The 27961-nt window shown below is 44.9% G+C and overlaps 1 protein-coding gene across 1 annotated transcript in view; it reads left to right on the top strand.

The window, feature by feature from the left end:
- Nucleotides 1–1181: 1181 nt before the first annotated feature.
- Nucleotides 1182–27961, top strand: part of gabrr2a (gamma-aminobutyric acid type A receptor subunit rho2a) — a 34837-nt gene continuing 8057 nt past the window's right edge. Inside the window, 6 exon segments of the mRNA XM_030392236.1 lie at nucleotides 1182–1459; nucleotides 1462–1585; nucleotides 4113–4219; nucleotides 20718–20785; nucleotides 22052–22275; nucleotides 26360–26442. Of these exon segments, the coding sequence (XP_030248096.1) occupies nucleotides 1381–1459; nucleotides 1462–1585; nucleotides 4113–4219; nucleotides 20718–20785; nucleotides 22052–22275; nucleotides 26360–26442 (685 nt within the window). The 5' untranslated portion in view covers nucleotides 1182–1380.

Consider the following 27961-nt stretch of genomic DNA (forward strand, 5'->3'; position numbering starts at 1 on the left):
TTTCAGTTTCACATCTTCTGGTGAAAACTCAAAAAACGTGTCACTGTAAGCAATGACAGCTGCTTGGTCCGGTGTCCACAGAGGCTGCCCTGTTTCCACAGCAGCGTCTTCATCTTGACCTTCTGGACTTGATGTAGAGCTGTGTTTCCTTCAGTTTTTGTTTACATTGTGGAAAAACAGGACCGGTCTCCCCTCCTGAAGAGCTGACGTCTGCAGTAGGAGCTGGTCATCTTCGAGGAGACGGTGGACAGATGGAAGAAGAGAGAGCCATCATGTGCAGTGAGCAGTGGCGTGCGCAGACTTTTTGAAGGGCAGGGGCGAAAAGAAGGGCACTTAAGTGCACATGTTGGCTCCCAAGAGGTCACTTTAGTGCGCGTTTTGGCTCCCAAGAGGGCACTTTAGCGCGTGTTTTGGCTCCCAAGAGGGCAGTTTATCATGTTTTAACCAGCCAAGGGGGCAGTTTAGTGTGTTTTGCCAACCAAGAGGGCACTTTAGCATGCTTTTTTGGCTCTCAGGAGGGCACTTTAGCGCGCGTTTTGGCTCTCAGGAGGGCACTTTAGCGTGCGTTTTGGCTCTCAGGAGGGCACTTTAGCGCGCGTTTTTCAACAATTGGGCCACGAGGGGGGGCGACTGCCCCCCCCTTGTGCACATCACTGGCAGTGAGCAGTGTTTCAGATTCAGCTGTGACTTCAGGGGAACTTAAACTGAATGCTTATTAACAAACACGTTACAGATTATTTAGATAGAGTGACTAGAGTGACAGTCCTGGAAATATGCTCAAATCAAGTTGGCGGTGTGAAAACACTGACGTCATCACGAGAGACATTCATCTGTACGGCCACTGTGATGAAGCTGTCCTGCGTGGTGCCCACGGCATCAACAGCAGCGCCACCATTTAATATCACGTGGGAACTCATCCTACCCCCTCATGGTGGATGACTGAGCCCCTGCCCCCAGAAACCCTGGCTCCGGCCTTGCAGTAAGTGAAACTGTGGGTTGCGTTTAAACTGCTCCAGCACGTCCCTGAGAGGACTGAAACATGATTCTTGTGATGAGGTTTTTATTTACAAGAGGGAGGAATAATCTGCCTCTCTTGTTGTGTCAGGCTGCAAATAATCCCCCCTGTGTGTGTGTGTGTGTGTGTGCGCGCGCGCGTGTGTGTTTTTTTCCCCCTCCGAGCATGAAGGCTACAGATGTTCAGTCTCTCTCTCTCTCTCTCTCTCTCTCTCTCTCTCTCTCTGTCGTGAGGATAAGCGCACACAGTATATGGGATAACACAAACACACACACACACAGAGACACATACACTCCTGCAGCCTCACGCGGGAGAGGGTCTGATGCCATGACCAAGGACGCGTGCAGCCTCCTCTGCTAAGAGCCATGCGCTGCCGGCTGCGCGCTGCTGGAATGAACCGAGTGAGAGGAGCTTTCAAGAGACTCACCTGTAGATCTGCGCCGTCAAGATGCCTTATGTGACCAAACCTCTCGTTCTGCTCTTATGTCTGGTTGTTACCGGCGAATGCCGTCGGCACGGCCACCGGGTGCGGAGATGGACCGGCACCGTGGAGACCCAGAAGCATGGCACGTAAGTGGCAGAGAGTCGCTCCATGCGGGAGATTGAGCGTAATGATTGATTTGTCATCATGTCATTAGACAGCAGCATGTCCCTGACGGGCAGTGTGACAGCAGGGGCAGCTGGAGCTCAGGCTCACTTTTATTAATCACAATTCACCAGGGCTGCATCTCGTGATCGGGCAATCCATCGGATATTTCACCATTAATCATTGAGGCAATTAAACTGTCGGAAGAGAGCGCAAAGTGACGTGTTCAGACTGCTCCTACTGTCCTAAACTCAGAGACTCTTCGTCACGTCGGGGCAGCTGCGACCACACGGTGTTTAATCGATCATCACATTTTCTGGTCAAATCTTTTTTTTTTTTTTTTTTTTTTTACATTTCCCCCCCCAAAAATGTTGAATTAAAAAACAACAGTGAGTGAAGTCAGTCAGAGTGTATGCAGATGTATCAGCTGGTAGTCAGTGATGCACTGAGGACTGTGTGTCCACAGAGTGCAGGCTGTGACTGAGACACACACCTTTTCTTTTCCCTCAGTGTGCACGCTCAGGTCTGAACTCAGCTCCGTGTGGGTGTTTGTGGTCAGGAGAGGAAATCTGTAGCTTCACAATGTTCCTCTTTGTGATGCAGGAAAGTGTAACCTTGTGAGTAGGAAAGTGGCCATCTGTACGTCAGCACGTTACAACAGAGAGTGGAGCAGTGGAGATGATGATGAGGGCAGCATGAGAAAAGGTTCAAATGAGGCAGATTTTAAAAAAAAAAAAAAAAAAAAAAAACTGCCTGCTCTGTATCTTAAACAGTGAGTGGACTGCAGTTAAATCTGAGCAATGCACTCTTGCCGAAACACCGCCCACACACGGAGGGTGGAGAGGATGCCTGCAGGACGGCGACCTGCTCATCTGGACGAGCGTGGGTTCAGAAGGGGAGCACTGGCCCTCCTCACAGAGACAGACGGCATCAGCAACATCACCTGCCCTACAACAGCCCCCATTTCTATATAGCAGACAAAGACCTCTAGTGGCCGTGTGCACTAAAGCTGCTGTCTGTCACAATGTTGGCAGAGAGCCTCAAAACCTCTCAGGGTGGAGGGCTGGGTGGAGGGCTGGGTGGCTGACAGAGCAACACTGGCAGTGTTGCAGAGCACTGACGCTGCCCCCTGTGACACTCACCTCCAGTTTCTGATTGCCACGCCCACTTTTAGCTGCACACTCCGGGTTTTTGTCATGGACTCTAACGGCCGTGTGTTGCTTTGTGAATTGCTGAAAATCAATGTGGTCCTGCAGGAGCTGCTCCTTTTAGTAGGCAGAGTCCTGTTGTGGTGCCTGGTTAGGTATCCTTAACAAACAGCAGCTACGATCCTCAGGTGAGGGCTTAAAAATTGTTTCTATTTTTTCTTTTCGATGATGTTGTGGTTTCACTCTTGTGATGAATGTACTTATTGTAAGTCGTTTCGGACAGAAGCGCCTGCCAAAATGTAAATGTAATGTAAATGTAAAGGAAGAGGGTCCGTCTCAGCATCACGTCATGGGCAGACTAAAGGTTCCTAATGGGTGGGGGGGGGCTGAAACTGGATCAGTTGTTTCCAAAACACAAGCGGACAGACCCAAAGTGAGCACACCATCAGAGGATCAATACATATATTGATCCTCTGATGGTGACTTTATATAGATAGATAGATAGATAGATAGATAGATAGATAGATATTGGAGGGCTCAACAAAAAGCTTGAAATGACAGTGTTAGCCGTGCTGGAGTCATGTGTGAGCTGATCACAAGCATAATGACAGCTGAAATACTGCTGATCATTGACTCAGTGATATCTGTTTCAAATTATCATCATCTGAAACACAAACTGCAATCCAGAAAGTGTGTTAGACAAAAAGATGAAACTCCGGCTCAGCATGCGACAGTGAGTCTTCAGACTTTTTGGTACCGGAGGATCCACTCAGCGCGTCTCCACTGTTAGTCATTCTCACTACTCTCAGTTGAATGTTTTCTAAGAGAAATCAGGACGGTCAGAGTCCAGAATCAGAGAGACATGCCAACATATCAAGCCCTGAATGGACACGAGGGCAGGGAGGGCAACACGTCTGTCCCTTCTGTTCTCCTGACTGTTAGAGAAAACGTTTATCTGTCTGTCCAGACGGGCGATTTAACACAGCATGTGCTCTACACACCGCATCACTGCGAGACCCACAAAACAGCTCTGACAATTATCACAGCACGACAGTCTATTCAGCCAAGGACACAAATAGAGCTTTTGGAGGAGCGGGTCTGCAGTCAGGGTGACTGTGTTGTTGAACACAGCGTTGATCTCTAAAGCACATTAGCATTTTCTCCTCCGTGATATGATGATCAGCGTCTGGCTGAGCTCTCAGCTGCTCCTTCAGACATTCAGGGTGCGGATGAAAGAGAAAGACTCTCATTCTGCCGAGGAGAAAGGATCAAGTCTCAGTTCTTGTCCCCGGCTGTCCCAGCAGATTGGGTCAAGTGGTCGGTGTTCAGTTCCTCTGACAGAGAATCTTCCTCTTTCCTCTAGCTCCCTGGCGAAGAAGCCTCCAGATGTGACCAAGTCTCGCAAAATGAAGACAGAGCACCTGCTCCAAGTGGACGACCATGACTTCACCATGAGGCCAGCATTCGGAGGTAGGTGTGGAGAGCTCCCCACATTTTCCTGCATCATTTTCCTGTTGTGCATTTATTCATCGTCATCACACACACACACACACACACACACACACACACACACAGACACACAAACTGAAGGTGCTGTTGGATTTTTCCTTTGAAAGAACATGAGATGTGGTCAAAAATGAAAATAGTATCAAAGTTGATTGAACGGGCTTCCTCAGACCTCGTGTGTGAATCAAGATCCATCATTCATCCGGATGTGGTTTAAAAAAAAAAAAAAAGAAAAGGAAAAGACTGGAAGATGAAATGGCTGCGTTCAGCACCTGCAGCTCCGTGACACCAGAACAAGGTGATTGGTCAGTCGCAGTGATGATGCTCTTTGATGTGAACCAGTTAAAGCATCCATCCCCTCCTGGAACCATCATAAAGCATGAAGCATCTGCCGCCTCCACCCGCAGCATGACTCGCTCCATCACCAGGTTGTCTCAGCGGTTAACTGACGCTTTTTTTTCCTGCTGGATCTCAAAAGGAAAAAGGTCAACAGGTTTTTTTTAGAAGCCTTCGCCGGATGTTTCATACACCAGCTGCATGTCTTTATATCTTTTTCAGGTCATGGCTTGGATCTGATGTTCGTGTTGTTCATTGAAGCACTTTAGAAAGTCGCTCAAGCCTGGGTCTTTGTTGAGTTCCTTAGAAGCGTGTCCCTCTTGCGCCTCTTTTGAGTTCCCTGAATGAAAGTCGTCGGACTCGAGCGATCCGCCATCAAGACATCTAGAAGCCGAGACAGACCTGCGCCTCTGCTCTGAAACAGGATGAACAGACCTCCTGACTCTCCCTCTTCTGAAGCTGTGCCTCGTTAGGAGCGCGGGATGAAGCTGTTGTTAAGTGATGTCAGTCCTCCCCTGTTAGTGTGATTATTTAGAGGAAGGCAGCGCATGCAGCCGGAGGTCACAGTGGAACTGGGACTAAAAATAGCTGGGTCCTGGCACAAAGTCCCAGCAGAGGATACACGGCTCTAGTTGCATTAGTATAAAGAGTCGGATACAAAGGGCTGCCCCCTCCAGATGTGTTTAAACCCTTAGCTGTTTTTGTATTGAATAATACCTTTCCACCATAAAAGATCAGTAGGCTCCTGGCTTAGTACCATCCATCCATCCATCCATCCATCTATCTATCTATCTATCTATCTATCTATCTATCTATCTATCTATCTATCTATCTATCTATCTATCTATCTATCTATCTATCTATCTATCTATCTATCTATCTATCTATCTATCTATCTATCTATCTATCTATCTATCTAGCTCTTGTAGCGGCCGTCACCTCATACACTCACGTGATCATGTAGCTTTTAAATAAGCATAAAGTTGATTAGGGATTATCTAAACCTGTTTTTCTATTCGGGTGGTCGAACTGAAACTGAACCTTGTTTGTTAAGCCACTAGAAATCTGTCTTTGAAGTACAACAAAGTTCTGGACTGTCATGGAGGTTCACAGGTTTCCTCTGTTCAAATGAATCTAACTGACGGTTTGATACGCAGGCCGTGTGGAGAGAGGAGGCCGCTGGGAACTCTTTGTAAAAGGGCAAGCACGAAGATACTCTGCAGGTGATCGTCTCTCACGCTAAACTCTCACTGAAGTCAGTGAAGGGAAGAGTGAAGACACGTTCTCCTGGAGAAAGGCCGTCAGTGCTGCTCTTCACTCTTCTCTCCTCTTCTGGTAGAGCTGATGCTATAGCAGCCGCGCTCAGAAGGAGCCCCACTTTGTTTTCAAATATCAGTCATTTTTCTCACCGGCCATCTCCTCTGAACCACGGCAGTGTCTGCCAGAAGTTCCTCAGACAGCACTCATTGGTCGGCCACTGGTGCTCAACCGGAAGCCCGGCAACATGGATTTTTGTAAAGGTACATCATCATCTAGTGAGTTCAGCTGCCTCAGCAGGTGAAACCCTCGGGCTGGTTTACAACCTGTCTGATGTCTTGGAGCTATCCGCAGTAATGTAGCTGCATTCTGAAGTTACAGCGATTACTTCTGGTGCGTATGATGTCATCATAACTGATATCACTAAAAAATAAGATCTACCAGTAAATAAATCCAACAGTAAAGAAAAAGCTGAAATGAGCAGTTGTTATCTGGTGCAGATGAGTGAGACTGTCGTCGACACAATGAGTCAGAGCGCTGGGTTAACTGAAGGTGTGAGTTACATCACCCTCCTCATTTTAAATCTTCCGAGCTTGAATCTTGAACGGCTTTATCTCCCTGGCAGCATGAAAGTGCCGGCAATCATGGCAATCTGCGTCATCGGCTGTTGGATTTCATGTGGCAAAGTGGAGAATGTGAAGCATGCAAGCCCAGAGTGTGTGAAGTGTTTTCTATCAGGAGCTTCCAGGAGATGAATAAGGCAACACCTTGGCCATCAAGGCTTACCTGACAGCGACCTTGATGGTTGAAACACTAAACTCGAAGGAGCTCAGTTTTCAGTGAGTGAACCCCTTGTTGGTTCCACTTTGTAAACGGTGCTTTAATGAGGATGCGAAAAGAAAAGGGTAAGAACACTGAGACAGATTCCTCGTGCAGGGTGTCTCTGTTCAGACTCTACCTGACCAGTCGCTGCCAAGACATCTGACAGTGTATGATGGATATCTCCATCCTCAGGACAATACAACCCAACGTCAGTTAAAGGCTCTCTCAAACCACCTGTAATGGTACTTGCATAGTTTTGGGACTCACCAGCTTCATATGGATTTATAAGAAATGGTCCAAAGGTTAAGATGTCCTGACTGATCAGGACTACTGATGTCATCATCAGATGTCATGTGGTATCACGTTGTTGAAGCCTGTCGTCTGCTGAGCTCCTTACAAACACACACACACTAACACACATTAACACACACATACACACACACACACACACACGCTGCCTTTCTTCATTCTTAACTTTACTCACTAGTTTGATCAGGTTTGTTTCTGGTGTAGTATCATTGACATACTATATGACATATAATGATTTTGCTGTAGTAAATATTACTGATGCTGCTCTAGAAACAACACACATGTATTTAAAATATTCAGTGTAGTATAAATAGGATTGGTATTATTGTTAAAATCCTAACGATGAGTACAAATCACACAATTGTGCGGTGCGCCTTTAAAAAAGATGTAGACGGAGTCAGATGCTGCGTGTCTTCAGTGGACAGAGGGGGAGTGTGGCTAACGTGTGGGGTGTATTATTGCTCTTAATCCTGGGAAAGATAGCACATTAAGCTCGTTGATAATCCACGCTGAAGGGAGCGAGGGGGAAAGCCATCGGCCAGATCATTTGATGTATGGGCTCGGAGCGACTCATGTTATGATCTGTTCACTGTACACCAAAGCCACTATGTGCTTTTCACAAAATGTGGTGGCTTAGCAGTGTTGGGGATTTACCGGAGGTCAGGGAGTCAGAGGTACGGGTTGTTTCACGCAGCCTGCCGCTTCAATATATCATCCACCCTTTGTTAAAGTTACACCGCTCTAGTCACTGAGCCAGGTTCCCTCAGGATAAATCAAGTATCCATCCATCCATCCATCTATCCATCCATCTATCTTTCTGTGACTGTGAGTGATTGACATCAGCTCACATGATCCCGCAGTCCTGCAGAACATCATCAGACTGTTTGTGTTTTTTTTTTTTTCTTTCATCTGACCTAAAGCCTGCAGTAATCAATATTTTCATATTACTGAGGATTAGATGAGTCTGACCCTGCTGATGGTGGGCTAGAATAAAGACAGGAGGGTGTGGTGACACAGCTCCAGGCCAATCACAGTGATGCGTGAGGACAGCAGCTCAACGCGCTGGAGATCCACAGGCAGCACAGATCTGAGGGACGAGGCCCATGGTCTGTCTTTTTTTTGTAGTTCAATGCCCGCATGATGGCATCAAGCCGCTGCGATCTCCACTGTCTCACCTCGTAAATGTTCACTTCATATTGTCGTTGATGTGACTGCAGCGTTCGCACCCCAATGAATTTCAAGAAAATACCATAAACAGACAGCTCTGCAAGAAGAAAGTTGGGCAGGAGGCTGTGACACAGACCTGAACGCCTCCTGCACGCACAGGCACAGCAGAAGTAATGAGAGACCTGTCGGCTGTGTGTTGAGGCGTTTAGGGTGACTGCGCGGGAGCCGGGTGTCATTTACATGGGATTTAATGAAAGTGACCAGCGGGGGCCTGTGTGTGGAGGTGCTGCTGTCAGAGGCTGCAGACCTGTGGATATACAGCATCTGTCCTGCTGCCTCACATGGCGTGCAGGGATTTAACAGCACAGTCAACACAATCAAGTGATGATATGTAAAGTTTGAACACTGCCCACATTTATTCCAGGGATGAGTCGGGATTTAATGAACTGCAGGAAAAGCTTTTGATACAAAATGAAGCAGCCGAGGACAACAGATACAGATTATATGATTATATCATATTGTCCATCAGTCGTCCTGCTTTAATGACATTGTCGTGCTTTGAAAGCTACGAGTGGTTAGAGAGTTTGATTTGAACGGGTCATTTGCATTCTGAGAATTGTTCTGTTGTTGCTGCACATTTGTTCCAAGTATTTTGTTTGTTCGTGAGTAAATAAAGCAGCAGCTGAGGGACTTCATGCTTTGTCCACAACGACAGACTAATAAATACATTTTTATCAAATATTTTTTTAGCTGAGACGAACCGTGTACTACAAACACTTCTGTGTTTGTAGTACACGGTTCATTCAAGGACTGTCAGAAATGTTAAAATCCTCATAATTTCTGGCTATGAAAATGCAACACAAATCCTAAATGAGTGAAGGGTTAGGGTTACCAGTGACTCTGTAAACTACATATTTATCACCGTTCTCAAGGCAATATGACTGTTGCTGCGTTACAAGGAAAAGGTGTAGTGGACCTTCAGCGTATGTTCACAGATGAACATCCTGGTTTGGGTTAAACTGACTATGTTTCTATACATACATACCAACATTGCATGCATAACTGTAGTTTTATGTCAGGTCATTTGAAATAACTCACCATTTACACTAAGGTTTGGCGATAAAAACATCTCAATCATTTTCATGATGAAATACATTTATGACATTTATGTTAGATACAGCTTTTTTTAAGTCCGTTATCCTCCTCCTAGAAAACACTACACCGACAGCCAATCGCACAGCAGAGGAACAAATGCATGTGGTTGATGCATGTTTCTGGCCCCTCCCACTCCCACCACTTTGCTTATTTGAAAATAGTTTGACAAACGAGGGACCAGCATTAGGTGCAAAATGTGTCAGCGCCCACCGCTAAACTCTTCCATCATCTCAACAGGTACCGACCCAAACAGAACTCGGAGAGATTCGGTTTGCGCTGTCATGTTAGCGTCGGCCTCCCCGCAAGTAGCCAACCGACCAGCCCCGCTGCTTCTACTAGTCAAACTTCACTTCGACAAACCAACAATTGCCACTGCTTTTTAAACCATTATTCCATATGAGAACAAACCGAAGCGATAAAGAGACATAACCAGCGCAATTATGTACAGTACCGCTGAAGATATGATGCCTATAAGCACTTTAAAAACAGGGCTTCGAGAGGCTAATGACAGTCATGCTGCCCTTAGCTGTACGCAACACTGTATGACCCTCCACGATATGTGGTCTGGTCGCACATCCGAACCACATCAGGTCTTAAAAAGGTCTCAAAAAGTTTTAAAAAGTCTCAAATTTGACAATCTCAATTTTAGGCCTTAAAAAGTCTTAGATACGTCCATAATTTGCACATAGGTCTTAAATTATATTTAGTTAGGTCTTAAATATACTATGTTAATTTACCGCTTCTGTCGTCACCTTTTTTGTTTTTTTTTTTGTTTTAGGAAAATGCGTTGGTGAGATTCAGTTAGCTCTGTGTGTTATACTTCTTACTGAAGTGTCTAGAAACGTAAGTGGCATTTTGCCAACAGCCGGGTCTGAATTTGTTGGCGTACAAGGTCCAAGTTAATCCAGTTCTGCTCGACCCAAACTCTGCTCCGCCTCTGCTGTCTCGCAGTCAAGCAACATTCAAGCCATCCTCGGCTCAACTCCGACGACGAAAGCGGAGGTGCTTTAGATTTTGAACCAATTATAGTTGATTAAATTTAATGAAATTCCTAGAATAAAAACTAAACTAAAGCTCTTAATCACTTGTGAAAATTAAATTAAAACTAAACTGAAATAAAAAACAAACCAAAAAACTAAATTAAAATGAAAAACTAATGAAATTTAAAAATTGTAATAACTGTGACACACACTCGCTCACTCCATTCTCCATTGTTTGAGTTGTTCTGTGAATGCCAATAAATTTGGTTATTTTTGAAAGTAATTGAGGGACTGCATTTCTACTTACTTTTTCATACTTCGCGTAGGTCTTTAATTTAGTTCAAAATGGTCTTAAAAAGGTCTTAAAAAGTGTTAAATTTGACTTGTTCAGACCTGCAGAATTATTACCTCGCCTTACTTCCTCTTTTAGTGCCGCAATCATTACAACGGCCACGAGGTGACAAGAAACATGAGCATGAGTTGTGACAAGCTGCTTCCACAGTCGACCTATGTGGTCACCAAAGCTGAGTAAATGGTGTAATTTGAGTGATTCATTGAATAAAATGCTGCTCAAACCTATCCCGGGTTTTGAGGTTCTGATACAAACAATACGAGAATGTTTTAAGAATTCTCAGAAACCTATCAACACTTGTGGAGTGGACCACACGACCTCAACAAGAGTTCCGCTCTCTATACATCCTTAGAGGCTGAAATATCAGCTGCTGAATGTGTTGATATGTGAGGACATTTGAACATGTTCTGTGTACATATAGATCGATTAATGCAGCTTTAACTCTCAATGTAACTGAGGCCAAAGGACCGTTGGGCTGATTGTGGAGCTGGCAGCAAACATGACCTTGAGGAATACAGGCTTTGACCAGAAAGGGGAACATCCTGCAGTACTTCATATGTCTTTATTCATATAAAGACAGTAAACAGCTCTGGGTCTCCTCCAGCGGCTCCCTGTTGCAGACTCATTCTGGGAGCTTTGCCACTGAGCGCTCTCTAATCTTTTAGTCTTGATGAAAAGGTTAAAGGAACATTGAGGCATCATTGATGTGCACAAACAGTTTTTATTTTCCGTTTAAAGGCTCTTAAAAAGTCACACTATGAATCAAATCATTGACTACCATCCCCCGCAAATCCTAAAATAACTGACACGGCATGGTATCTTCCAAACATGAGCGCTGTGACTGCTGCTGCCATAGTTTGATGGCAGAACTGTGGAGATTCAATTAGAAGATTGTGTCAAGCGCTCTACATCAAAGACAACTGTAACAATCCATTGATTAAGGCTCACTGCTGCTTTATTTAAATGCTGTCACTTTTCAATGTGTGCACAGTTGAGTGACTGGTGTATTGGCATGGAAGCAGGTTCATGGCATTAGATGTCATGAACAGCAGGAGTGAGTTCCAGAGAGACAGGCTGCCAGGGCTCAGGGGAACACAACACGGGCACTACGCTATCTGTTTCCTTTTGGGCCGCTAAAGCTTTCAGCAGAGCTCACTGATGGACTGGTCAGTGTAACACCCAGATACCATCTGGAGATGTGGGCTCTATCTGAGGCAACTGGAGTATAGCTTTAGCGGCTAGCCTCGCCCAACATTATTCAGCCTGCCTGCAGTGTTAGCCTAGCCTGATTCTGCCTAGCTGCATGGCAGGCCCCACTTCAGCAGTGATGAGCAGATTAAGCTGGCAGTGATTCCTCCTGCTTACAGCTTAGATTAACACAGGCAGCAATCTGTTACGCCATCAGACAGCTGTTACCCTGCAAATGACACTTTGTCCCAACTGAAGAACAGAAATGAGTGGAGATCCGAAACTGGCTGTAAAAGTACATCCGGTACTCTGACATTGTGTGTTAAAAGAAAATCTGGATATTTATAGACTTATTCATATTATTTATAGACTCAGTGTCACGCTCGTGCGTTTTTACATTGTGACAGCTGGTCCTGATCTTTCACTGTGTTTGTACTGAACACACTGTACGTACATGATCTCCCTCAGACAACTTACTTGACTATTGAGTGTGTTTATTTAGTTTGAGCTGATTTCTGCCAAAACAATCAGAAGTGTGAAAACAAGAGACGCAGTTTGATGACGGTGAAATGTAGCATAAAATTCTGGGAAATGTCGTCCTCATTGTTCAACAGCCGCCATCAGCAATAAATGTCAAATGTTAAAGATTTATTCATGAAGTCACGTTTGCTTCTTCACTGACGTCTCGTCTCGGGTTTTCCTGGAAGTTAAACTCCCAGGCGACCAAATGAAGCACACCCTTACACTGCATAGAGTTGCAGATTAGGGCTCAACAAAATATACAGTATCTCACAAAAGTGAGTACAGCCCTCACATTTTTGTAAATATTTTATTATATCTTTTCATTGGACGACACTGAAGAAATGACAGTTTGCTACAATGTAAAGTAGTCAGTGTACAGCTTGTATAAATTTACTGTCTCCTCAAAATAACTCAACACACAGCCATTGATGTCTGAACCTCTGGCAATAAAAGGGAGTACCCTAACCCTAACCCTAAAACAATGTAACAGACATTTTATTGAGGAAAATGTTACATAGTGTATATTTAGGAAATATTATATATTCATGGAAATGTTGTTCATCTTCTTGCTGGAAGCTGCCAAATCTCTACAAAGTAGGTGGTGAGTAAAAACATCATCCTGACCAATGGAGACCCTAACCCTAACCCAGTGCGTAAAACAAAAAATATCACGAAATGTTGAGGGATTTTGTGTTAACTCTGTATTTCCTCTCAGTCTTTTGGTCTCTTTGAGCTCTTTGTCTTGTTCTTACAGCCCACAGCTGTTTGCTGTCCATCTCACCAGACAGCAGAGAGATGAGCTGGTGAACATACGCAGAGGAGCATTCAGCAGCTGAACACACCTTTTTCTTACCTTCATCAGCTAGACACAAAACACGTGTCGGGTGAATGATAATGTTGCTGGACATGTAAATAGGGAATTGTTTGCTAACACGTCAACATCAAATTTACGAGGCCATCATTCGTCAAGCGTGTGTCGTGATAATCCTGGTCCGCCGTAAAAAACAGGGAAACAAAGATTGCTGCAGCTTTAAGAACTTTGTTAAAATGAACGTGTTTTGCACATCATTCAACAGCTCGTGTTGTTACGGAGACAACTGTGTGCAAACTCTTTTGAAAACTTTACAGGACATCACTGTTGCATTGACCTGTTTCACGGCCTGCAAGTGTCAGAAAATAAATTAATAAAACATACATCACCGCGTTGCTACCTGAAACATAGATCCAACAACAATCATATACGCAGCACGTTGGTTATGGTGGCAACGTTGTGTCAACAATCGAGAATAGACAAGTCACATCAACTCAACATACACGGGCTGCTAACAAACATGGGCACATACGGCACACTGTTGAGAGCAGAGGGACCAGCATGTGTTGAGCTTTACTGCCCTGCTGCTCACTCTGCCATGTAAGACAGTTTGGAGGTTAGGTTTTGGAAAAGATGATGTTCTGGATTAAATTGACAAGTCAGCATTCACGTTTGGTTTCAGCCGAGACAGAAGCAGCAGTAATCACTAACTCAGCGCGAGCCGACGACAATGTGCACCCGTCACACAACCCTGTGTGTGCCGCAGGACGTGAGGCGCTGTGTGCAGCTGACTGATACTTGTGTGTGTTGATCTTCAGTGTGTCTGCCTTGTGGCATGTGCAAGTCCTGCACATAATTTACCATGATTTGCACATTTAATTAGGCCACGTTTAAAGCCACAATTTAAAACACAAATGTAAAAAAAAAAAAAAAGGAAAGGAAGCAGGCTTATCGTCTCTTATGACCAGGTAAGAACACACAAAACTCTTGAGTTGTCATTTATATGCGTCCAACATTATCACTGATAAGGCGTTTAGACAGTCATAAGTGTTGCTGACATGCTGTCACAGTAAACTATAAGGGCTGGCTGTGCTGCTGGCTCTAATAAGGCGAGGCTAAGTGGAAGGGCTGTCAGCGTCTATGAGCCGCAAACAAACGCTGTTTATAGAGATGCAGCGGTGTTGATAACATCATTGTTTGATTGGCTGCGTTAAAGACACAGAATCACAGTGCGGCTGGAGACAGAAATACATCGGCTGTGTTTGTGAGAATACAGATGGCAAACGGACATCAGTCAGAACATTGTTTCATCAGCGACTTGCAAACACTGAAAGCCCTAATAAATAACACCAACACACTGCTGCACACACCCAGTGGAACAATCTGACATTAACAGTTACTGCCTTCTGGAGATTTGACATACAAGTAATAAACATTCGCCACCATCTGCTCGAGGTCTTTCTTCTTTCTAATCCCTGTGCCTGGCAGCAATGGTCAGTTTATTCCAATATGTCACCTCGTCGTCTGATCTGTGGTGAATTAGCCCCTGATGTCTGTTATACATTCACATCACGATGTGCTGGGACGCTGCTCATCAATATGGAGCTCTGAAACACGGTGAGGACAAACCTGTTGGACTGTACAACTTCATCCCTCCTGTAGAAAATACAATTGTTCCCCCTGACTTATCACTGTGACACAATTAGTTCACTTCAATAACATTATAAAGACACAATAAAGCTCTTGGTGCCACTGTAGGCGTTCGCAGTAGCTCATGATGTAGGTTCAGACTGTGTGTGGGAGTCTCAGTCAGTCCCTGGTGACTCACCTCCACTAAGTGTTTCAAACAAAGGAATGTGTTAGACATAAAAACTGGACGGGTGAACAGAGGGGAAAATATGCACAAGGACAGATTCACTAATGAGTCGCAGGTTACAGCTGTTTACATTAAGATTCAGACTTGGACCTGATGCAGACTGCGGGAGGTTGAACCCAGTGTTAGGTCCGGCCTCCTCGGGGACATTTAGAAAGATGCTTGTGCATCAGGACAGACACCCTGTGGTGGTTGACTTCTTGCCAAATCATTTAATGATCTTTAAGAATTCAAATTGATTCAGTTTGTCCCAATATCTGATGTTTGCCATGTCGACACATGTTAATGAGAACCTGTACATGCACACTAGTCGTGACTGTTCCTCATATTCAGGAAACAAAGACCATGAGAAGCCTGGTTAATCACATCATGTGTGATTCCTCATCGCATTACTGATCCTCTGTGAAGAGGGAGGCCTATCACCTTAACATCACACTCATCTCGGTCTGGTATTTCACAATCTGATCTTCATCTGTAAATATTTTATGAGCCAAAAAAATTATTCAGATTCTTTCAGAGCACACTAAGCCTTCAGCATGTCTGCATAGAATGAGTGAAGCGTTACGGATCTGTGTGACAGCTGATGGTTCTGCATTAACAGAATGTAAGCTGCATCACAGCTTCCCCTCACTCAGTGGTGTCCCATAATAGTTTGTCTTGTCCCCCATAGACTCCACAGGGGACATCAGTGTGGATCTGTTGTGGCACACAGGATTTAGACAGGCCCTCTCTAAAACTGCTGGCTGTAGTGTGTGTGTGTGTGTGTGTGTGTGTGTGTGTGTGTGTGTGTGTGTGTGGTTGGGGTTAGGGTTAAACAGTAGCACACATCTGGATTTATAAACAGGAGCTACTCTGCATCCATCAAAACTGAGCCTGTAAACATCTGGACAGCAGAACTTTCCCTTTCCTTTTAGGGTGTAGATTATTATGCTTGTGTTTGTTACTGCTGGAGTCAGGGCACATGCCATCAATATGTGCACAGTATCAGATTCATGAGTCCAATTTGGGTTAGGTTTATATAATATGAGGCTTTCATTGATCTAGTAATTAATGCTAGTATGTGATTCTGGTGCAGCGGTATAATGATGTATAGTATTCACGAAACTGATGTAAGCCAGCAGTTTGATTTGAAGACAGCGAGCCATCCTCAGTCATTGTCCCCACAAGGAGGTCTGTTTAAGTGTAATGTCCACAGTGTACGTCAGTGTGACAGACTTGCACCAGTCAAGTAGCAGTTTACATCCATATCTGTCATATGTTCTGAAGACTTAGATGGAATCTAATCAAAGGTATTAATTGTAGTTCTTGGTGATCTACAATCAGATTGAAGACGACATCATCGTTCTCTGTGCACCACTCTGTTAGTTTCCTCCAGCCAGTGATGGTGCTGCCTCCTTATACTGCACAATAGAGGTGTCCTGATGTCTGGAGTGCAGTCATGGTGTACAGTGTGAACAGCAGGGGGATGAGGACGCAGCCCTGGGGGGCTCCACTGTTGAGCACTAACATAGAGGAGGTGTAAATGCCATCCGAACTCTCTGTAGTCTGCTTGTGAGGAAGTCACAGAGTGATGTACTGAAGCCCAGAGTGTTCAGTTTAGTTTGGTTTGATTTAACAATGTCGATCATAATAATAATAATAATACATTTATTTTATATAGCGCTTTTCAGGTACTCAAAGACGCTTTACAGGTTAAAACAGAAGTATAAAACAACACACATGTAAAATAGAAAAGAAAGAAAAAAGAAACAGGTTATACATTCAAAGCGATTTTAAAAAGCTGAGTTTTGGTGAGTGTTTGGAAAGTATTGAGTTCTGTACAGTCTCTGATGTGTTTGGGGAGGGTGTTCCAGAGGGGGCAGCAACTGAGAAGGCTCTGTCACCCCAGGTTCGGTGCTTAGTTCTATGAGGTGGAGTGAGGAAATTTGCGTCGGAGGAACGGAGGGTGCGGGACGGGTTATGGCGGTGGAGCAGATCGGTGAGTTAGGGGGGTACCTGGTTGTGGAGGGCTTTGTGAGTGAGGAGGAGTATTTTGAATTGAATCCGTTTGAGGGATGGTGAGCCAGTAGAGTTCCTGGAGGACGGGGGTGATGTGGCCAGTGATGCTGAGGGAAGATTCAAGGCGGGAGAGAAGAATGGAGTGGTTGATGGTGTCAAAAGCTGCAGTGAGGTCCAGGAGGATGAGGATGCTGAGCTGGCCAGAGACTGCAGAGAGGAGAAGGTCATTAGTTACTTTAAGGAGGGCTGTTTCTGTGCTGTGTTGGGAACAGAAGCCGGATTGAAAAGGTTCAAAGAGGTCGGTGGAGATGAGGTGGGCTTTGAGTTGAGTGGCAACAGTACGTTCCAGTATTTTTGATAAAAAGGGGAGGTTTGAAATGATCACGTTGGTGGAAGAATAATATCTTCTGAGGTGCTACATGGTGTAAGAAGGTTGAGCATCACTGGGTTATAACTTCCATATTGATGTGGATTCTGCTTCTTCTTCTGAGATCTTCAAGTGTTCACTAGTAGTCCTCAAAGTCTTTGTGTCTGATTGGTGGGTTTGGACGGCTCTTTGACCTGCAGACATCTGTGGATGAACCTCTAAAGTCTGAAAGTCAGCGCTGTGAGTCTGGACATTTGGATTCAGTCCACCAGCTGGACAGTGCAGTGTTGGGAAAGTTCCCTTTCTACATGAACTAGTTCAAAGTTCAGTTCACAAATTTTAAAATGAACTAGTTCAGTTCATAGTTCATAATTCAAAATGTTGAGCTAAGTTCACAATTCCAAAAATGAACGAGTTCATAGTTCTTTATTTTTTTTCGATATGTTGCTGCAAGCTATTATTTTTCAAAATTATGGGCATGTGGCATGTATTGTACAGCGCTTTGAGCTGTCGTTAGACAGGAAAAGTGCTATAAAAATACAGGCGATTTAACACTGAAACTGCAGCTCTCCGACAATATACTGCAATACTGTGTCTTTTGATTTTTTATTCACTCGCACATACCTTGAAAGGCTAGCCGGGTGCCAGAGTGAACACGTTCACAAGCAGAAATACGTACGTTCAGTTCACGTTCACGAGTTCATGAACATGAACAATCGTTCACTGAACGCGTTCAGGCACAACACTGGGTTCAGCACCACAAACCAACAAACTAGCTGCTCGATACTCTGACTGGGAAGACACTGGTGATTTCGTTGGTTTCAGCAAACCAGTAAAACATGAGGACGTTTCAAGTGTGACACACTTGATGCCATCGTCCCAGTGAGTGAAGAATAATCCCAAACACAGAGATCCCTCCACAGCCCCTCATTTGAAGAGCTTTGGTGACTTTAATCTAGCATTTAGTGTCTCTGCTAATCTCTTTGGATTACAGACTGTATAGATAAGTGATGCAAAGTGGTTCAAATCGCCTGTAAATCTTGCCTCCACTTCAACTCAATGCCTGTGAGCATTATGTGTATGGGTCACATGTAATGCTGTTATCCTTATGGAGAGGTCAGAGTTCACACAGATATGAAAAAGATATATGAAGCATTTACAGAGAAACAGTTGTTAGGATTTACACATTTTCATTATGCCCCTTTATGCCCCACCGACCACTTAGTATGTCCCCCTATGACCCCTATGACCCCTGCCTACTAAATACTAACACTGCCATGCACCAGCAGGGTCCTCACACTGCCCATGACTGCCCATGACTCCCCTTAACAAGCACACTGTTCATGAACCTGCACATCGTTCATTGCTCATTAAACTATGAGGTCTGCCACACTTAGATGCTATAATATTGCACAACACATGTAGATTGTCTTTTCCCATCTTTTCCTATTATCTCACATTATTAAAAGAGTTGCACATATCCTGTTGACAAATGAGATGGTCTGAAGATTTAGTCTCTTTTATGAGGGGCTAATACATGGAGAGCAAAGCCAGGGTATGAGAGAGAACACATTCACCTTTCACCCATCCTTTTCACACATGAAGAGGCCTCGAAGGCCCAGCGATACCACCTCCCAAATCCCTTGTGCTTATGCGACAGTGAAGACGCCATAAACAAAGGCAGATATGGAGGACAGGCAGATGAGGCCAGGGACATTTTGTTTTCTTCAACAGGGTGACGTCTCCAGGAATCATGGTTCGTGTGCCAAGAAACTGGGACCAGTTTGTGCACCACCGATGGGAGGGCTAAAGTCTAAACCACGGATTCTCCCCACCTTATTTACTTGATTGTCCAATAATATTATTCATCCTATCTATATGATTGACCAATGACAATTCAACCCATACATTGTAACAGCAATATATAATGCATTACATGCTGAAATTCTGTCTCTTTTCCTGGGCGATTGGTTGCTTGGCTTTGCTGCCTGCGATTTTTCAAACAGAGAAAGTCCTTGATCAAGCTTTTTGCTTTTGCTTAATGATACAATTCTTCTTATTAGATAGTTAACAGTACGTCGCAGTCTGTCTTCTCTATTAGTCTGTCTACTTTCACCTCTCAAACAAACGAACACGCCTGACACAGTGCACAGTAACACTGAATGAGATGGAGGCACTTCATACAGGTAAAGCTCCTGTACTGTGACTGCATGAGACAGTGTACGTAACCTGTCCTGACCAACACAAGATATTCCAGCAGCAACTCACGGGACAAAACCATTTCCATTAAAAAGCTGAAAGCTGTGGCTGCAAATCTTTGCAACAGGTGCTGTTAACATTTCCTCTCTTCCATGAGCAGCATTCCGATGGGCTTACACGTCCTGCGGTGTTACGTGTTGCCATCCCTCGTTCATACACTGCTTAAGCGAGACGGCTGTTAATTCCTGGATTCCACACGAGTTAAATCACAGTGAGAAAGTGGGCCAGATGTCACCACAAGTTCACATGGATCTTAAGAAAGTTTTATTCTAAACTGACCGTAAAAGCTGCGTAACTGTTGCTGATGCCGGTGGGAATGAAGACGGCCTCTGACCCAGTTCACAGTTCGGCTCAGCATTTCCACCTCTGTTGTGATGGTGCACGATTCTCAGGATGCCATCCTTCAATATCTTCAGTATCCCTCTCATTTATTATTATTGCTTTTATGTACGTTTTTCCTAAATCATAAAAGATAATTGATATTTGTTCACATGCAAAGTGTGGCTTCTAAATCATATAGGCTTGTGGTTTTTAAACATGGGTTGCAGTTTGCTGACTTTATAATTGCATTTTGTGTGTTTGGTTGATTTTTGTTTGTATGTTCGATGTTGGGTAATGTTGTTGATTTTCTTTTTATGAACAGTTTGTTAAATAGACATCTCTTTGTGAAAATGAACATGCTTTGATGGCAGCACCACAGTGATGTCCTGTGAATGCCGTAGCTATGCATCGAAATGTTTGCCGGCTGATCTGAATAAACAAAAGAATCTGTAGGCGAGAGACTTATCATCGGAAAAATTCTCTTTTCTGCGTTTAGTCCATTTGCAGCCCGAGTTGGCCGATCAGGTGTGAGTTGGCAATGGTTGCATGCAGAAAACACATTGATTCGCCTGTTAGCTGCAGTCAGTCATCGTAGAAACAAACACACTGAGCACAGGAAGGAAGCCAACTGCTAACACGCAGTCTGTTCTCTCATAAATCAGCTGGACAACACGGCGTGCTGTTACATAACTGCTGTCCGCTTCACACTATATGCTCATGCTCATGATATACTTCTGTTTGGCAGGTCCTGCAATTCCTGTCGGAGTGGATGTTCAGGTGGAGAGCTTGGACAGCATCTCCGAGGTTGATATGGTAAGAAAACCTGTTGATGTCCTCACTTTATACAGTGTGACAGAGTCTTACTTTTTTTTTTTTTTTACATATTTTACATGTTCTCGCTCCAAGCTCGTCAAACACAGAAGATTGGTCAGTGGCCCTCAGCTTCAAACGGTGACACACATGTGCAGCGTCCAGTTAGACGTTCTAATAAGGCTGGCTGACAAACAGCTCACTCATTATGATATCAGGACTTTAGGACAGTTAATATCATTATGAAACTGTTGTGGTTTGGTGAGGTTTAGGCATGATAAGACACATTACTTGGAACATTGGAAGTGAGAATGAGCTGGGTTTGTTGTTTCTAAAGGAATCGTTGAAGAGATTCAACAAGAGAGGATGGTAAAGGTCAGAACCCAACATCATGTTTCTGACAGAATGCCTGTCAGATAAATGTTGAATGGCATTTGTACATGTGTCCCGATGGTCAAGGGGAATCTTTTGGAATGGTTGAATATTCCAATTTAGTGTAAAACAATTTGTTCAATAATAATATCTATATGCAGACATTCATGCGTACTGCCGACTTAGCTGGAGATGTAACGGTGAAGACATTTTAATAAATTCAGTTTTCTACCTTGAGGTGACTTCCACAGCAGGCAACCAACGTCAGCAGTGAACGGTTCTCCGATGGCTTTGAGCCTGCGGATGTGCAGAGCTGTGAAACTCTGAATAGCTAATTAAATGTTGACTGTTGAGGACCAGACAGCAGTGAACAGTGGCCAGGTTTCCTCGTCTTTTTGATGGTATTCTCAGACACCAGATGTCCCCGCTGTCTCAGCTCCTGTCAGTCATTCTTCCTCCCTGTGTGTGTGCAGCCTTACTGTGACTTACAGTAGCTACAAAACTACATTTGGTTTCAGCTTTGGCTTGTTTCATAGCTGATTAGCTTGGGATTGGTTTGTAGCACTGTAGCGGACATGTGTTCAGTGTTGACAGACGGTCCTAAGATTGTAGATCATAGTAGATTCTCCACAACATTATATAAACATTTATGCTGTCGCTCAGACTTTTCTTCTACTGCTGTGATGTGAAACTACATTATAGCAGAGAATGTAGCATTTCAGGGGTTTTATCACACGTGGTCCCATTCCACTTAGTGTCAGGCCAGCTGCCTGATGATGAGGTCTTCAAAGGTTTTCTCTCACTGGTCACTGGTCATCTTCCAACATGGCTCTGTGTTATTTGGTAGTGGATCTCTAGTACTCCGTGTCTCATACACTCGTCCTTTGATTCCACCAGGACTTCACCATGACTCTGTACCTGAGGCACTACTGGAAGGACGAGCGCCTGTCGTTCACCAGCAGCACCAACAAGAGCATGACGTTCGATGGTCGCCTGGTGAAGAAGATCTGGGTCCCTGATGTCTTCTTTGTGCACTCTAAGAGGTCCTTCATCCACGACACCACCACAGATAACATCATGCTGCGTGTCTTTCCTGATGGACACGTCCTCTACAGCTTGAGGTCTGTATCTGTAGCATTTCACCATCTGACTTGTGGTCATGCTTCATGCTGGTTTTGATCTGCCTCCCAGCATCTCTGCTGTGGACTTTTTAAATTGAGGTCACACACTGCAGGTGGGAACACCTTGTGTCCATGCACTGGTCATTTTTGTTATTGTTCGCCCATAACAAGTCTTCTCTGTTGTCTGAGTCAGAGATCTCCACTTCAGTGGTGTTCACATACACCATATGTTCATAACTTGATTTATTTAGCGAATGGATCTTTATGTCTGTTGACAATATTATTGTCTAAAATTCCCTCTGTACCAGTGGCGTGCACAGACTTTTTGAAGGGCACGCACTTTAGCGCGTGTTCTTGCTCCCATAAGGGCCGTTTATCATGTTTTAACCAGCCAAGGGGGCAGTTTAGTGTGTTTTGCCAACCAAGAGGGCACTTTGACACGCTTTTTTGGCTCCCAAGAGGGCACTTTAGCACACGGTTTGGCTCCCAAGAGGGCACTTTAGCGCGCGTTTTTCAAACAATTGGTGAAATTGTTTGAAAAACAACTGTTTGAAAAACGCGTGTCATGTGAAACATCAGTAATCACAGTAAGCCTCTCCACTGGCCAAAGCCACATCCACATTCTTCTTTTCTGTGTACAACTTCAGTTGAGATTGGGATTTGAAACACCCTGTGTCATCTCAAACCATTATTTATACATTGTCTGTCAGATTCCCCCCAGACAAAGCACTCCAATAGAAACTAATCTCAGTGTTCGACTCCAAGCCCAAAATCATCTGATCCCCACAGAGGAATAACTTTGTTTAAATCTCAGTGAGACGTCAGAGCCGGTGGTTAACAGCTTGAAAGAAAGGCTGTTAAAGGCTCGCTCCGCCACTCTTATGTGTGTGTTCACAGGTCTTGGTGTGTACTACTGCATATGTGAAACTGTCTATGATATTTGATATGTCTTACACACAGTAGACTCGTTTGCAGTGTGACAATCTGTGATGGGTAGTATTGGAGACATGAGGCTTAAGCTAAACCTGTCTACTGTAAATCCACCATGAGTTGGACCACATGTGACATGATGGCAGTTTATATCATATCAGCCAGGACTTTTCACTTTGAAGCCTTTTTATCTCCCAGTGTTGAATGATGAGGTGGGTCAGTCTGCCTGAAAGAGCTGCTAACCCGAGAGGAATGTAATTAACCTGAGCTTGATTTCACGTGTCTCTGTAAAATGTCACACCAGACACTTTCTCAAGAATGTGAATTTCTCTACGTATTCTATATTTAGCGCACTGCTCGATGATACATGCTGTTCAAAACGGTTGGCCGCATGGCTGCTTGCAGCTTTTGAAAAACGCTCAATCAAAGAAAATTATAGCAATTCCACTGTGCTTCCTTTGGTACTGAGCAACACACCTGCCGTCAGATAGCCTCTTCACCTAGCAGCACTCGAGTGTGCACATCGTTTGGGTTCAGGTGTTCTGCTGGTGCGAGGGCTGCACAGATCCAGTGTTAAAGCCCCCACACACCGCCCAGACGTCCAACTGCCTTATCCGACCACTCTCTGACCACTCCGTTGCCTCTTGTCTGACCCGTTCGGCAGAAAAGTTGCATTGAACACACCGCTTCGACGTACTGCCTACTCCACAGTAGCGTGTACGTTCTGCGCTTGCGCGAGATGCAATAAGCGGGTGGCGCTTGTGTTGTGAGTTGTAAACGAGAGGCTTGTGCACGCAACTCTCTTTACTTTCGATCAAAACGAAACTTAATTTCCGATAAAAACAGCTGCATACTAAACATGCAGCGAGGCATTACCAGACGAACAAGAATTAATTCGTCCTGAACGGACATAACAACTAGTTTCGTGCCAGTACTGCAAAACATGACAACGGGAATGACGGAACGGAGTACATAGAAAAACAAAGCGCACACAGTATTCCGCCCCTCCCACACACCGCGCTGATTCGCCAGCGCAACGCCAATCAGAACGGCCATTCAGCTGGCACACAACCAATCGGAGAATCCAATGGCTCAGACGTCCGACGGCCTTCCTCCTCAGACTTCGCATGCTCAGTCGGATCCGACCTCGTCCGAGCCTCTCCAAACGCTTCAGACGTCCAACGGTTGGGCCGGTGTGTTCCTGCCTTTAGACCTCCTGAGCCGCTCACGCCCTCAACCAGGCGGCATAGATGATATCAAACAGGTCAGTCCCTTTAAAACAGACTTCAGTGTGTTTTAAGTGTTCCTGTGCAGGTGGAAGATCCTGAAAGGTAAAGAAGTAATAGTCCACAACAACAGGAGCGCCCCTCTCCCGCAGAAAGCACCTGATAGGGAGTCTCTGTGACTTTGTGACATCACACTACGTCACCATGTCACACATCTGCAGAATGTATGTAGCAGGCAGGCAGGCAGGCAGACGGACAGGTGTTACAGTATATCCTGTTGACTCGCTGACCTGTTTGCACAGTCATCATCACATCACTCAATGATACAGTTTAGAATGACAGAGTGCAAACTGGCTCCAGGAACATGCTGCTGAATTTTAATTGACGTAGTGTTTAAATGAATCCATTTATTCTGCTGTCTTTCTGACAGTGTCATCATCTCCCCTTGAAATCCTCCTCCTTCTCATAGATCTCCCCCCCCCCACACACACACACACACCCTCCTGCTCCTGTTTCTGGAGTAGGATACCATTAATCTCTAAACTGCTAATTTTCCTGATCCAAGTGAGCCTTCAGGTTGGTATGTACTGAGCGGAGGTGCTTATTAAAGCGCTGTTAGACTGAGATATGACTGATGAAATCTAAAGGATATTCATGAGTGCTCATGCCAAAGCCATGGAGCGGTGCAGATGCAGAGCTGAACTACAAACAGAACTTCAAACGCTGCCAGCAGACTTCTCTATCCCCCTTAATGTGTCCCCCGCTGCACTGTGCTAACGTCAAGATCTCCTGACAAGACGACAAATAAGGACGTCATTAAAGCGGAATCTGAGCCAAACGAGTGCGCGAGTGAATGAGTCGATGAGTAAACACAGCGATGTGTGGCTGCAGACTGAACAGGAGCAGAACACGCGGATGTGTTACCCGCTAGAATGACAGTCACTCAGGCCTCAGTGGTGGCCAGCAGGCTCCCTGTGCTGCACTGTATCCTGTATTTAGTTCCCTTGAGCACCAGCTGAACAGTTGAATGAATAAAGGGAGACTTTTGAAACCAGAGCGGGATTAAGATGCCAGGGAGCCCCAGGACAAGAATAATGATGCACATCCCCCATTAATCCACACTCAGTAATCCTTCCACTGTGTGTGTGCACGTTCCTCTGTGCTTAAACACAGACCACACAAACAATGATGGTAGGGTTACAAATAGGTTGGATATAATAGTAATAATAATGATGATAATAGTAAAAGTAATGATAAGTGATGTCACTGGAGTGAGTGTCTGCTGGGGCTGCACCTCTGTGGACGTCCTCATCTCTGCTCCAGGCCACGTTAGCTGCTACTAGCATGACACAGCTGGATCTCAGGCGATGCATTGTGGGTAATGTAGGTGCCAGATTTTGACAAGGGGAGAAGAAAAATCATCTCAAAACTGAATTACTGTGGACCACCTCATCTGCACTGACATTCTCCTCCAGTGCTACAGTGTCCTGGTGAGCCACTGAATGACCGGCTGCTCTTCTCGAGGGAAAATATCAGATAATCATCTCTATCAGTGCGATGTTCCTGCTCCGAAGTAAACACTGGTGTGTGTCAAACTCTTTCACTGAGATGAAATGACAACATTTTTCTTCAAAAAAGTTTTTCCCAATATATCATTTCTGGCAGGCATTTATTAGAGATTCTGACGGATGACGGAATGATGGACGAGATGAACAACAACAACATGCATGAGTCAGGTTCTGTTTCTGCATCTCTCACCACGGATGTTTTCAGGAACGTTAAGCGTGTGTGCTCAGCTATAATGTGAGAGTTTGGACGACCTGGTACCGGGGAGGCGGTGTCACGCGGAGTGTTGTGTGCCTGAGATGTTGCCAGTTAGATTCAGAGTGATATTAATAAAGAAGACATGTTGTTTCTGTGTTGGACAGAGTGACAGTGACAGCAGCCTGTAACATGGACTTCAGCCGTTTTCCTCTGGATTCTCAGACCTGCTCGCTGGAGCTGGAGAGCTGTGAGTACATGTTTCATCTGTTGTGGTTAAAGCGGTCATGTTCCCATGTTTTTCCCTCAGAAATCAACCAACCCTCATCTGTTATTCTGGAACTTGGTGTCAAGAGATTGTTTCAGTTTTTAGAGGAACTAGAACTATTTATCTGAAAACAATGAGAGTGCTTTATTTTAAACTTAAAACAGCAGAAGAAGAAAAAGTTGCAGTCGCAACTTTGTGCAGTTTGGGGCCGTCAGGCTCATCTGTAGCAGCAACACTGTGCTCATCAAGGTATTCACTGAGATCAGAGAGAGTCTAGATATCACTGAGCTGTGAAACATGACAGTCAGACAGGCTGTCAACCCGTCACAGAGGGAAAATGAAAATAACCCATAATGGTCCAAGTTGTTTGAATCTGAAGTTATTCTTGAATCGCTTTCTGATTTAACTTGAAGTCGCCCACTCACGTTAATCAAGGCTTCAGTGTCCAGGCAGGTGGACAGGAGGAGCAGCAGACCGAACTGTTGACCCTGCTCCACCTCCTGAACCACATCCACCCCTCATATACTGTTGTGTTTACTCAGATTAGCAAAAGACTGTTGAAACAGGCAGACGTATGCCAGCATAGGAGCGCCGGCTGGTTTGGGAGCCCCAGCAGTGTGTGGTCAGTGTGTGTGCTGGCCAGAGGTGGCTGGATCAATGTGTCACCAGTCTCATCAGCTGGTAACATCACTGCTGACCTCGTCCTCTATTTAAGGGGTTGCTGTTGGCTCACATGTCAGATGACGGTTGCACGTGGTCTATTCTTTTAAAGTAGCGTAGCGCTTCCAGGTAAACTCTGAGGCCATCGGAAGGGAAGAAGGCGGGGCACACCTGAAGAGAGGCAGACAGAGAGGTGCTGCAGTGTCTGCCTTTTGGATTTTCTTTATTTGTGAGACATCAAAGATGCTCGGGAAAGATCCAGCGCACCCCAGGGGCCAGTTCACCAAGAGTCCCCACGCATTTAAGATTAAACACACACCCTCTGAAGTTTTCAGACTCAGCGGTGTAGTGTGTGTGCAGCCTCACAACATCAACAGTTAGCTGGGAAGACATTTGGGGAATTCAAGGTTGCTGTTGGGCACACTTCAAAAATTACAGATTGTAAAGATAAAAGCAATTCACAGCCTCTTCCGGCTAACAGTGGGGCTTTATGGGTTTCTCAAGCAGAAGAAGGCGGCTGCAGGAAGTTTACCCGAGTCGGTGTTTGTATTAATCACCGCTGCGGTCATGCATCTCCTTGCTGTTACGCCATTAGGCCTATCTGACAGCCTCAGTTTATTACATCCCCCCTCGTGTGCAATAATGGACTCGTGAATTTCCTCTGCGTTGTCATGGGAAACACATCTGCATCAACGTGACCCGATCTCGGTAAACTACCACGACTGTCTTGTAAACAGGCTGACAGCTAATCAATTACACACAAAGAGCAAGTTCATGCTGGAGTTAAATATCTATGACACCCGTAGATACGTCTGTGAGCCTCAGACTTCTCATTTATAGA

The sequence above is a fragment of the Sparus aurata genome, chromosome 16 (genome assembly GCF_900880675.1).
Source record: "Sparus aurata chromosome 16, fSpaAur1.1, whole genome shotgun sequence".
NCBI lineage: Eukaryota > Metazoa > Chordata > Actinopteri > Spariformes > Sparidae > Sparus > Sparus aurata.